The sequence below is a fragment of the Lissotriton helveticus genome, chromosome 6 (genome assembly GCF_964261635.1).
Source record: "Lissotriton helveticus chromosome 6, aLisHel1.1, whole genome shotgun sequence".
NCBI classification, from domain to species: Eukaryota; Metazoa; Chordata; class Amphibia; order Caudata; family Salamandridae; genus Lissotriton; species Lissotriton helveticus.
In genome coordinates, this window is record NC_136067.1 from 932,691,664 (window position 1) to 932,704,663 (window position 13,000).

The window sequence follows — 13,000 nt, forward strand, 5'->3', positions numbered from 1 at the left end:
GTGGGGCAGGCTTGTATAAAGACTTTCCACGTCTAAACTGAGCAGTAGTTGTGTTGAGGGGTCAAAGGGTAGATTTTGTAGTAGATGGAGGACTGATTTCGTGTCCTTTAGATAAGTGTCTGTGGCCTGCACCAAAGGTCTTAGGAAGGCATCAGCATATTTAGATAGTGGCTCAAGAATGGAGCCAATACCCGAGACAATTGGTCTCCCGGGTGGTTTTTTAAGATTCTTGTGGATCTTGGGGATGCAGTAGAAGTAGGGAATTTGTGGTTTATCCTGCACCAAGAAATCGGCTTCTTTTTTACTGAGCCAATCATGTGCTAACCCTTCTTCAATCATTGAGCCTATTTTAGTGCGTAGAGACTCAGACGGAACTATACCATCTTACCGGATGACCCGACTATCTGCAAGTAGTCTCATGCACTCCTCATCATAAGCAGTGGCTGTCTGGATCACTATCACACCCCCTTTATCTACTGGTTTGACTACAATATTTTCATTGTTCGCCAATTTTCTGATTGCTATTTGTTCCTGGGTACTCGTATTTTGGAAGGTGCTCTTATGTGCTGGATCCATTTTGCTCAATTCGCTCATGATGGCTTTCTCGAAAGTCAAAACTTCGATCAGTAAGCATTGATCAGGAGGGGTGAATGTCGATTTAGGTCTTAAGCCAGTATCAGTGGGGACACTCAATGTCTCTTTTCCCTGGAAAAAAGCTTGTAATTTCAATTTTCTAATGAAATCTTGGATCTCAGTGTGGAGCTTGAACATGTCCTGTCAATTAGTAGGTACAAAGCCAAGACCTTTGTTCAATATCTTCTTCTGGATGTCCGTCAGGGGGTCAGGGGTTAAATTTACCACTAGGTCACTCTCTGGTTGGTTGACGTTAAGGGCTGATTGGTTATTGCCCCGGTCATGCTCCTCGTGTGCCTCTTGGGGTCTTCTTGTTCTGGGTCCTGCCAGGTTACGTTGTTGCCTCTCCTGTTCCTCGCCCGTGTACCAGGGCGTGTCCCTAAAAAAGGCTGAGGACCGTAGAATCCACCTTCACACTGGGTTCCATTGGGGGTACCCTGGTCCTGCTGCCGATGGGCCATATTGAAAGTGTGCGAATGGTGGGGGTCCCATGTACTGCTGGTATTGTGGTGGGGGTTGATAGCCTCTCCACCCTCGTTGTCTAGGGTTCTGTTGCCTCCTTTGTCTCCAACCACCCCTGGGTTGTCTAAACCTTTGGTTGCCACTTGAACTTGAGCCGGATGAGCCACTGTCCGAACCATCACTGTCTACGTCACTGTTATTATTCCTTGCCACAATCTGGTTTTGTATATGGGTAGGCCCACTCTGGTGAAAGCGATCTTTATCCTTCTTTAATTTATTGAATTTGCTTTGTTTCAAAGTCATTTCAAAGTCTGTCATTTGCCGATTCAATTCTTCTAATCTTTTTTTCAAAGCTGTAGGTGTCTGGTAAGTCTTTAATTGGACTTCTATTTTTTGTATTTCGATTTTCAGCTCTTGGGTTATTCTTTCTGCAGTTTTCACTATGAGCACTAGCCAGTCTCTAGTACAGTGCCATGAGATCAGCGACCATTCTTTCTTAAACACCATGTCAGTTTGAAAAATGAAGGGTTCATTCTTCACAATTAACCCCTTTGGTGCCACTTTGTTTCGTAGGTACTCAGTCATAAGTAGTCCATGAAGAGCCGCTTTTATTTGCACGCGTCTCAGGTTAACCATCTCATCCCACTCTGCAATGCTGGGACCTGGATCAGTATTACTCAGACCCTCGAAAGGGTTTATTGCTGCCAGTATCCAATCTATTTCATCCTCCCCAAAAGTGAGTCCATGTTCGTCTGGGGTTTGTACCTACTAATAGACAGGACATGTTCAAGCTCCACACTGAGATCCAAGATTTCATTAGAAAATTGAAATTACAAGCTTTTTTCCAGGGAAAAGAGACATTGAGTGTCCCCACTGATACTGGCTTAAGACCTAAATCGACATTCACCCCTCCTGATCAATGCTTACCGATCGAAGTTTTGACTTTCGAGAAAGCCATCATGAGCGAATTGAGCTAAATGGATCCAGCACATAAGAGCACCGTCCAAAATAAGAGTACCCAGGAACAAATAGCAATCAGAGAATTGGCGAACAATGAAAATATTGTAGTCAAACCAGCAGATAAAGGGGGTGCGATAGTGATCCAGACAGCCACTGCTTATGATGAGGAGTGCATGAGACTCCTTGCAGATAGACGGAACTATACCATCTTACCGGATGACCCGACTGAGTCTCTACGCACCAAAATAGGCTCAATGATTGAAGAAGGGTTAGCACATGATTGGCTCAGTAAAAAAGAAGCCGATTTCTTGGTGCAGGATAAACCACGAATTCCCTACTTCTACTGCATCCCCAAGATCCACAAGAATCTTGAAAAACCACCCGGGAGACCAATCATCTCGGGTATTGGCTCCACTCTTGAACCACTATCTAAATATGCTGATGCCTTCCTAAGACCGTTGGTGCAGGCCACAGACACTCCTCTAAAGGACACGAAATCAGTCCTCCAGCTACTACAAAATCTACCCTTTGACCTCTCAACACAACTACTGCTCAGTTTAGACGTGGAAAGTCTTTATACAAGCCTGCCCCACGACGAGACACTCTCCATCATTGAAGAGATACTCTTTTCCACCCCTTGGCGATATCAGACACCCAGGGGTTTGGTATTAGAATGTATCTCCATAGCACTTCAAAAAAACTTTTTTCAGTACAAGTCCACCATATACTTGCAAAGCCATGGGACCAGCATGGGAAGTATGTTTGCCCCAAGTTTAGCTGGTCTTTATGTTCACCATTTAGAAACCAAAAGGATTCTGAATGAACATAACCCTTTCAGGCAGAACATAAGTATCTGGAAAAGGTACATAGACGACATCCTCGTCGTCTGGAATGGAGACTTACAATCAGTAACGGACTTTGTACACTGGGTGAACACTCAGAATCCCTTTCTGAAATTCACTAGCTCGGTGTCTAATAAGACACTAGTGTTCCTGGATCTCAACATCTATTCAGAAGGTGGTATGCTAAAAACAACCACACATTTTAAACCGACAGCAAGAAACTGCTTACTCAGGGACGACAGCTTCCACCCGAGACACCTAAGGGAGAATCTCCCCTACGGCCATTTTTTGCGCCTACGAAGAAACTGCACAGAAGTGTCAGAATATAAAACACAGGCACAAGACAAGATTTAAAGCGGAAACTGAAACAACGACAATACCCTGAAAGAATAATAAACTAAGCCATGAAAAGGGCTAGGAACAATAACAGGGATGCATTACTAGAGGACAAGACTGGACAGGAACCAGAGCAACATAGACCCATATGTGTCACTACATACAACACAATTTCAAATGAGGTTTCCAAAGTGGTAAACAAACTTTGAGGGCATTTTAACATGTGGCAACCTGAATCTCGAAAAACCAATGTTTGCACACAGACGTGGCAGGAATCTGAAGGACATACTGGTCCACACACGTCCACGTATTACCTAAGGACACATAGTACCAACGAATGGGGTCCAAGGCCACTTTCCCTGTGATAATTGTAGTAATTGCCACCTAACTCAGAAAAGCAAGAAATTGACATTCAGCAATGGCACTACCTGGGAACAAAGGAAAATGACCAACTGCAACAGTAAAAATGTTGTCTACCTCATCACTTGCCCCTGCGGTCTAGAGTATGTAGGCATGACAACAAGGGCAATTAAGACCCGCATTACTGAGCATAAGAGCAATGTGCGTTGCAAAAAAAACAACAACTAAAATGGTCACCCACTATCTAAACGCTCTACACTGTGTCAATGACCTCCGCTGGACAGTGATTGAGCAGTTGCACCCAGACGCTGACCTATTCCAAAAGAAACAACGCTGGGTATTCAGTCTAGGAACAAACCTGACCGACTCAATGAAGAAATACCGTGGGGACAAGTGACAACCTGACCCACAAGGGATGATAAGGAACCGATACCACCTAATATTCATTGGTTCATCCTGTAAAGTGCTTTTTCCTAGATAGCTTTTGCCATAAAAATAGTGCCGTTCCCAGTAGTAATCACCCATATAAGGTGCATACAAAAGGATTTGCCCATCCTAAAATTCCTACGGCGGTTCCCTCAACAAACTTTTTTGTTTAATATAGAGGGTGTCTCTTGAGGATATACTTTGAACTCACATTTTCTTGAGTCAGTGACCAACATAATATAAATCCTATATAACAGTAAGCCATCTAAATATGCATGGAAACATATGAAAATGTTTATTATATCGCCACAATGAAATGAACAAACCTAAAAGCACAACTCAGCTGCTTTCGTAAAACACTGAACGCATTTGCTCTGTTCCAGATCAGTGCCCATGCGCGAAAGCCCACAAATGCACTGACTCTCTGCGGGCACATGCCCATTGGATTGCTCGTCGCTGAGTAAAGCACACCCGCTCAAGGACATTGTACTATCCTAACACATGCGCATAAGTGGGCTCCCTAACACACATGCGTTTCTCAATACTCCAGAAGAATGTGCCCTACAACCGAGACACCGGAATACCCATGTTTGGGCAATCCACCGCTTCCGGGACCTGCACCCTTATTGGCAATTACTCCCGATATACCAATTAAGAGCTAGTATATATACCAAGGGCAATGCACTAGCTCACCATTCCAGCGGAGCCTGCGCCTGGGTAACGAAGGGGAGAACTCCGATTGAGTTTGTGAGTATACAACAGAATAGGCCTTCCACAACCTTAAACAAGTAAGCAAGAGGTTCACGGTCGCCATCTCTTTTCAGATTGCAGATTTGGCAATTACTACTACCCCAGACGTTCGGAGGGCTCATGAAGCTAGGAACCTAATTAAGACAAGTATAATCGTTTGCCTCAGTATCCAAGACCTTACCTTCCTCCCTAATCACACCACGGCCATTTAGAGTGTGTGTTTTATGTTATATGTTTTGTATGTCTGGTATTTGTCTTCTTTTTTACAGGGTAAAATCTTCAATGATTATTTTAACCCCCATACCTTTTTCCTAGGTGATTACACCTGTTAAAAGTGTTTTGTTGAGGTTTACTAATGTTTCTTTCCTCCATTTTTCCAGACAATCCAACTGGCATTTTTTTAGATATACCGCTGTAGGTACATTGTAACCTATACTGCAGGCACATATTTATATATCATTTTCACTTTTTGTAAATACATACCATTATTTTTACATTTGAAATACGCGAGTAAGGTGGGGAAGTTGTGCACCCTGTCCTGAAGAAGGAGCTCAGCCTCCGAAACATGTCGACGCACACAAGAGGTTCTGTCTATAATTAAGACAATATACCTCGCACTTCACTTTTTTACTAGTACCAGCCCGGGGACCTAATTAAAGTTTTTAAAGTCCCACGAGCCAGGCACTTATTTAAGTCTCACCTAGCCCACCACTCACTCACTGCACTGTATGAATACCCTCACATACACCATACATAGTCTACCACTATAAGTGCTCCCGCGTAGTCGTAGGTCGTAGCACGCCGCATCCCGTAGAGGGGTGCAAAGACCCCAATGATGAAGCATGACACCAAGGGTCCTTTTGGTGTGTGAGGGGTATTTTAAAGAACATTAAGTGCTCTACACCACTGTGTGACCACTTTAAAAAGATCACATATGGCATTTTACATAAACAACAAAAGAAAATAGTTAGCCAAGCTGTGCCCCTTAAAATGGGATAGGGGTTGTGCAATTAAACATGGGGAAAGCCTTGAGCTTTAAATGAGCTCTTCTGCGATATTCTTGCTGTTCATGCCGTACTATAGTGTGCCTTCGATGTTATCGATTTTTTAAAAATATTTCTAGGTTACGAAAGAAATGCAATTAAAAACAACAATGGGCACTGCACAGCTGCGATGTAGAAATCACAGGGAGAATCTTGAAAACATTGAACACGATATCTTCAACAATGACTGCACACGTCTGTGCAGAGACCGGTAGACTGCAGAAATCGATAGGTGTAAGCTACAGTCAGATAAAAGGCTCTAGAAGCCCGTTTCGCAATTCTTTCGCAATGATGTTGAACAAGTGTAAAAACAGACGGGTCACTTGTGGCATGCTGCCAAGTGCTTAGGTAATACTTCAGCTTAACTGTTCATCCTCTGACCTCTTACTGGGCTTGACAGAACTTTCAATGAGTTTCAACTAGCACCCAAGAAAGGAGCAACCATTCTGGACCACAATCATCTTGTCTATGCTTATTACAGGCAGCCTAGTCCAAAGGAAGTCCTTTTGAAAGGAGTGGTTAGATGTGAACCCAAGCATGTCTTTGAAGTAACCAGACAGAGGCCACGAGGACAGTGATAGGAGCAGGATAGGAAGCAGTGTAGTACCTTCAGTGTGGGAGCGATATGATCTTTTAACTGTGACCAGACGAGAAGCAGCATGAAAGTCAGGCTTTACGGATGACCTCTAAGTGACAGCCAAATATTTCAAAAGTCCATGTGAGATCCAATCAGTGCATGGCGGGGAAAGGAGAGTAAGGGAATGAGAGGTACAGCTTGATTTTACTATGGACGTTTCGCTGAGCTCAGCTTTCCTGCTCACGTGGTTTTTGAATTGGAGCTTGCAGTCCAAGTAAAAACCTAACTGCTGAACCTAAAAAAGTGAAGGACTGGCTGAAGCAAACTAGAGACAAGACAGTGAGCCAGGATATCAGACCAAAATAAAATTCTCAATGATTTACAGCACACATTCACTTTTGTATTAACTCTAGGGACAAGCTTAGCTTATGGATGTCATTAACTGATGACACACGCGAAACATGCAGTTGCGTGGCATCTCACATTGGCGGACAGACAGGTTGTGGAGGACCAGCACATACCCCAGCCTAGAGGTTGTGCGTAAACGCAGAAAATACTTTATGTGGAACCACAGAGGACACTCTGAAGCATAAAAGCCTGTAAACTTCTATCCTGTAAGTGTCTGAGGAACAAGGGTCAAAGCCAGTCCCATGAGTATATGGTTGTAATGACAAATTTCTCCGTATGTGTTGGTGCTTCTGTCAGTCACCAGGTCATTACTTATCACATCCTTTCTCAGGTTACAGAAAGACACCACATTTCACAATACTTACCCAAGAAAGGAATAAACTCTGACAACATATAAGACCATTGCTGAGGAGCTCGCAAATAACAACAAGTCACAACACCTCCCTTTCCGAGAGGGTAAACAACGCATGCTCCTCCTGGCAATGTAATTTAGACATCCCTGATGGGAGGCACTTTCCCTTCTGTATCAACAATTACCCATTAGAGGGGAATCGCCCATCCCTCTGTAAGTACTTGGTAAAAGGGTCCCAACCTTCCCTCACAAGGAATACCAACAAATTATATGCTCTAGGGTTTCTTTATTACATGATAATAGGATGACAAAAGAAAGAAATAACTAAACATCACAGTAAACATTAGCAGCAATCATCAGCACATAGATATACATAGAACCTGAAAATAAAAGCATAGTTAGATAAAGTTAGATATACATCGAACACCTCACCAGTCTCTCTTTCCCTCACTGGTTGGTTCCGGACTCTCTGTTGCACACCCACGTCTGCACCGTGATGTATCATCAGACCGCCAAAACACCAGACCAGCATCTCAGCATCTCTCCGCCTCTCAGAAACTCTCTCTCTCTCCTCTCTCGGACCCCCTTTCTCTAATATAGAACTCTATCCTCTATCGAAGCTTCTGGAAGAACCAGCCTACCTTTCTCACAAGATTCCTGTACTTTTCCACACCAAGCACCCAACAGCAGCTGGCCAAGCTTTTGTTCTGGCGCCAATGCGAAGAAGGCACATTCCTCCTGATAAGAACTGGTCTGCTCTGGTTCACTGCCGGTGAACAACACATGTAATCTCAAATATCACCTCTCACCTACAGAGGCTCAGAAGATGGCTGCAGTTTAGAATATGGAGTTGCTCAAGCTTAGGCCTCTACTACTTGGAAAGCAGAATGCTATTATACCACGTCAAAGCCAATAGGCTAAAGTCATAATTCACCTAACTCAAATAACACTATGCACTTAATCCCTCAGTAGCCCCTATGGAGCACATGTGTGCACCATCACAAACAACTCTGCACCTCGACATCCCATACCTTCTATTCTTTGGCAAGATTATTGTAATGCAAGACCATCCTACATTAAGGCTAAAGTAACATAGCACACTAAAATCAGTACACAATGGTGGTGATCGAGGGTCATCACAGATCATCAGACCACTAAAGTGGCTCATTCACCACAGTGGTGGCTATAAGGACTGCAATGCCAAAAGCCACATAACACTGAACTGTTAGAGGTCTCCTTTATCAGTCATGTGGAGGGCATAATTGACAACCTTTATCGCTTTTCATTAGGGATCGGGCAACCCTGATTCCTAAACACAGAGTGGTCAATTTGACATATCGGACGTTTTAAAGTCGAACGCATCCATTCCACAAATCGTGGTCTAACCACATGGTAAGAATTTAAATCCTAGCGGATCCACTGATCTTTCATTCTTCTGATGTCAATAAAGAGCATTGAGTTGAGCAACGGAAAATGTGTTATTGAGTGCTAAGAGGCGCCAAGAGAGGGATGTGTGCTTCACAAATAGTATGTTATTTTGTCTAGATCACATTAATGTGTGATGACGGACCTATAGTAGGGACAGCTTTTACCAGTTCTTTGACATGGACGAGATGGATGATGGGGTGGTAGAAGGTCAGAGCTGAGATACAGCTTCAATATGAAGGAAATAACTTTAATTGCTTTTAGTGAATATAGGAATTACCTTAATAAAGTGATGAGCTGACTGCCAGGTTAAGGTGCGAGTGCTTTGTATGTGAAACACTCACTGATGGAGTAGTGGAAGATGTCAAACTGATGTGAATGTCTTGAATGAACTAACAATATTGATGAGATAGTCTATGACAAGTGGCTTGATTGATCAACATTTTGAAATATACCATAAGGACAAAAAAAGTAATCAGCTGGTTTGCTGCAGATACCTAGGTTCAGCCATATGGGGCTGGGGGGGTTCTTGGGCTACATACCACGTTTATGGCTACCCAATTCAACGGTGCAAGGTTTTCCATATCCACTAGTGTTTCCTAGACACATGCTCTTTCTGGCAAATTCCACACTCGGCCCAATGATATTGCCTGTGCCTATGGTAACCCGTCTACTTTCAGTAAGAGGACAAGCAACACAGTAGGGGTTCACAACACTGATCTCGGTTTCCACTCCACTGCCTGTGCTTCCACAACAGGGAGAACGTGCAATGCTTACATCATGATTCATACGGTTAACAAATGCCTCATGCACATCCAGAAATAGGCAAATAACATGCAGTGGTGCTTGCACCCTAATTTATCAAAAGAGAATCCTTTCTGTGTATTAATCTTTCCTTTGGTGACCAAAAAAGCCTACACATTCAAATCAATACCATTTTTACAATTATGGTATTACAAAGATATTAAGTAAATATTCGTACTCCACACTAGAAAATAATTTTTTTACTCTCAAAAGTTTATTATACAGGAACATTTATATTAAAAACCATTGTTTAAAATTTCAGACAATTAGTATTCTACGTAGGGTGCTCTGGTACAATCTTAAATACTGTAACAATTCCGATTACGGTATCTACCTCAGAGTCACTCCCTATTGGAAAAATTATAAAAAAATTTGCATTTTTATGCTCACAAATTAAATACAAAATATATATAAACCATATACATATTAAAAGTCCCACTGTCGACGCGTTTCGGTGCGTTGGTTATAATTATGGCACCTTCCTCAGGACGGACGAGTTTAAAACCACAGATTATTTTACTTCTTTCTAAAAAGAGAATACACATAATTAATACACTGTTCCTACAGAGAGTTTATTCTAGTTGTGGATAGATCTAATGAAGTTACTCTTTATTTGTTAACTGCCCTTACTTGAAGTATAGGGGTAGAGGTCCTTCTATTGATTTTCAGGACATCTATATCTCCTTGTATGGTTGCGGATGGAGTCACTCACTACGAGGTCTTTTTAGGTCATTGACTTCTATAGTAAAAAGAGCATGGAATTATGTGTCATGCTACAGAGACTAATGGCCTATTTTTGCATTTGTCCACAGCCACTTACTCATAGGGTTCTGGTAGACACTTTATTAAATGGTGTCTGTCGAGCAGGTAAGTTGTATTGATGTGCACCGTCTGAATTAGGTTATCATGCCGTGCCTGTAAAGTGCACGTGTGTCAATGTAAACTTTAAGTGATTAATAAATGACTAAAAGGTATATATAGTAGTAGACAGATACATACCAATAGCCTTTGCGTCTGATGCGGACAATCAGGCTGTTCTTTCTTTCACCCCTTCCAGTGGTATCTTTGTACCTGTGCCAGATAACATGACACTGTGGTTTAGTATATATGTATGTGGGGATTCTAGATTGTCGTTTCCCTAGATTGTTTGAGAAATTGTACATACCGATTAGGGGCTATAGTGTCCCTTTATCGCCTGATGTGCAGCGTTCTCTCCTTTTCATTGAGCGCTGTAAGATTCACTGTGGGGTGGGGGGATATTTTCAGTACAGTCCTCTCCCAACCTGGGCCATAAATGAGAGGTCGTTAGATTGATGTCATGGCCCATATCGAAATACAAGTTTATTATTAATGCTACTTATTCTTTTCATTCCCCTAGTTGCCAGACTGGCTGCCTGTAAAAGTGATCTCACCTGATGCTGGTGTCTGATCTGTAGTCTATTTCGCTTAACTATACTGTTTTAGCCAGGTGCCTTATCAAAGTCTTATAGCTATATCATTAGCATTTATACTCCCTCCTAGTCACAACAAGCACTTAAAAACGTACCCCATTTTATCTCTTAAAAATGTGACTTGGAGTCTATTCTGATCTATCGTGGGGTTGTTCTTGTTACTGATTACTCAAACAGAAGTTCTAGCCCCCTCTATAGAGTGACTACCGACATCCGAGCCCTTATCTTCAAATACCGGACACTCGGCGAAACTGCTCCTCACTGCTTCCTGCTTTCGCCGCAACTGACGAGAGCAGTGAAACGTGCGGGCCTTAAATACCCTCTTAATTTGATAATTGGGTATTCTATTGTCTACCCAATTAGTATTTATGTAATTGGCGGCAGAGCTATTATCAGGGCGCCATTTTTGTAGTTCTGAATATCACTCTATATGAACTACTAAACCGCGAGTTCGAAACTTGGGCCGAATGATTTTCTGAAAGTTCCGAATTATGATCCCTCCCTCCTCGTGTTTAATATATTTTTTATTATTTGTTGCCAGGGTTCATACACTTTTTGGCGTTTTATTAAGGGAAGACGTGTCCAGTCCGGGCTTTTCGCCATTTTGGTAGTTCTACATATCACCCTATATGGACTACACAAACGCGGGTTCCAAGCTTGGGCCGATTAATTTTCCGGGAATTCCGGATTGCGGTCCCTCCATCCTCGTATTTAATATATTTTATGTGTTGCCCAGGTTCATACACTCTTAGGCATTTCATTGAGGGAAAAAGTGCCCTAAGCGGGCTTTACACCATTTTAGTAGTTCTAGATGTCACTCCACGAACTACAAAGCCGCGGGATCGAAACTCGGGCCAAATGATTTTATAAAAATTCCGGGTTACAGTCCCGCCATCCTCGTGCTTAATATATTTTATTTATAGCCAAGGTTTGTACATTTTTAGGCGTTTCGTTAAGAGTAAAAATGCTGAGTGCGGGCTTTGCTACTTTCTCGCTTTCTATTATGGTGCTTTTGGTATTTATATTATTCCTAAAGCAGGTGCTGTTTAATAAGGGACACCTACCATCCAAGTATAGGGCTACTGGCAAACCATTATATACACTGTTTAATGACAATATGGTTATCAAATTACAAGAATGTATCTTTTTATAATCATTAAATAATGGCTGTCCCTCGTCACATCTTGTACCTATACATATGAATAGTGGCCTCAATACAGAGCAACTATGGATATCAACTTTTAATGTCAAAAAAACAAAAGAAACATTTTCACATTTCTTATTATCACATTTTGCAACATTTTTATTAGCATCTTACTCTTCTGAATAAACATATACTCAAAAAGTAAACGTGATGATTTTCAGTGGAACTGATTCTCAGGCTTAATCGCTTCTTATTTGTTTTCAACAGTGTACTTGCAGGAGTCACCAATTTTAAGTTTCAGATAATATACATACGCAAAAAATCTACAGTGTTATCTAATCATTCTATCCCATTCCTCACGGCCATTTAATCCTTGATAGTATGTTTTGAATTTAGACATATAAAATTGTTCTCTTTGTTTTCGTTTTTTATTTGAGTCGCCTCCTCTTACTGAAATTTTAATCTTTTCTAAGATGAACCACTTGATATCATCAATATTGTGGTTTTCCGCTATCCAGTGCTCCACCAACGGAGCATTTTTTCTTTTGTTGTTTATTGCAGATCGGTGTTCCGTGAGGCGTAGACGCATTTCGCTTCCCGTCTCCCCGATGTAACATTTGTTGCATGGGCACAGCAAAAGGTACACTACATTGGTAGTACGACAATTGACGTGGTCGTTCATCCAATGGGTTATACCATTGATTTCCAATTTATCAGTCTTCATAATGTTCTTGCAATGTGAACAAGAACCACAAGGCAAGTTTCCCCTGATTGGACTGTTCACTACATTTCTTTGTCCTCCACTTTTTGGTTCTTTGAAGGTATGCACTAAATGATTCCTTATGGTCTTGTTTCTCCTATACGCATATGTTGGTTTGGCCATAGGTGTTATCCCTGCTTTATTTAGTATACCCCAATTTCTGTTTATCAGATTTTTTACTTTGTTACTGAAACCGTTGTAGTCCGATACCATAATGATGCCATCATTGCGGTCATTTGTTTTTGAGGATGCCTCAAACAGACTATC

The 13,000-nt window shown here is 41.9% G+C and overlaps 1 protein-coding gene across 2 annotated transcripts in view; it reads right to left on the minus strand.

Annotated features, from left to right (window-relative positions):
- The window catches only part of DESI2 (desumoylating isopeptidase 2), a 226,982-nt gene that overhangs the window by 36,481 nt on the left and 177,501 nt on the right, over window positions 1-13,000 (minus strand). Inside the window, exon 5 of one of the 2 annotated variants that reach the window (XM_078648578.1) lies at window positions 9,649-9,904. The exons of the other annotated variant lie outside the window; for it this stretch is intronic. Within the exon in view, the coding sequence (XP_078504704.1) occupies window positions 9,890-9,904 (15 nt within the window). The 3' untranslated portion in view covers window positions 9,649-9,889. Of the gene's footprint in view, window positions 1-9,648; window positions 9,905-13,000 lie in introns of those variants that run through there. 2 annotated transcript variants of the gene reach the window in all.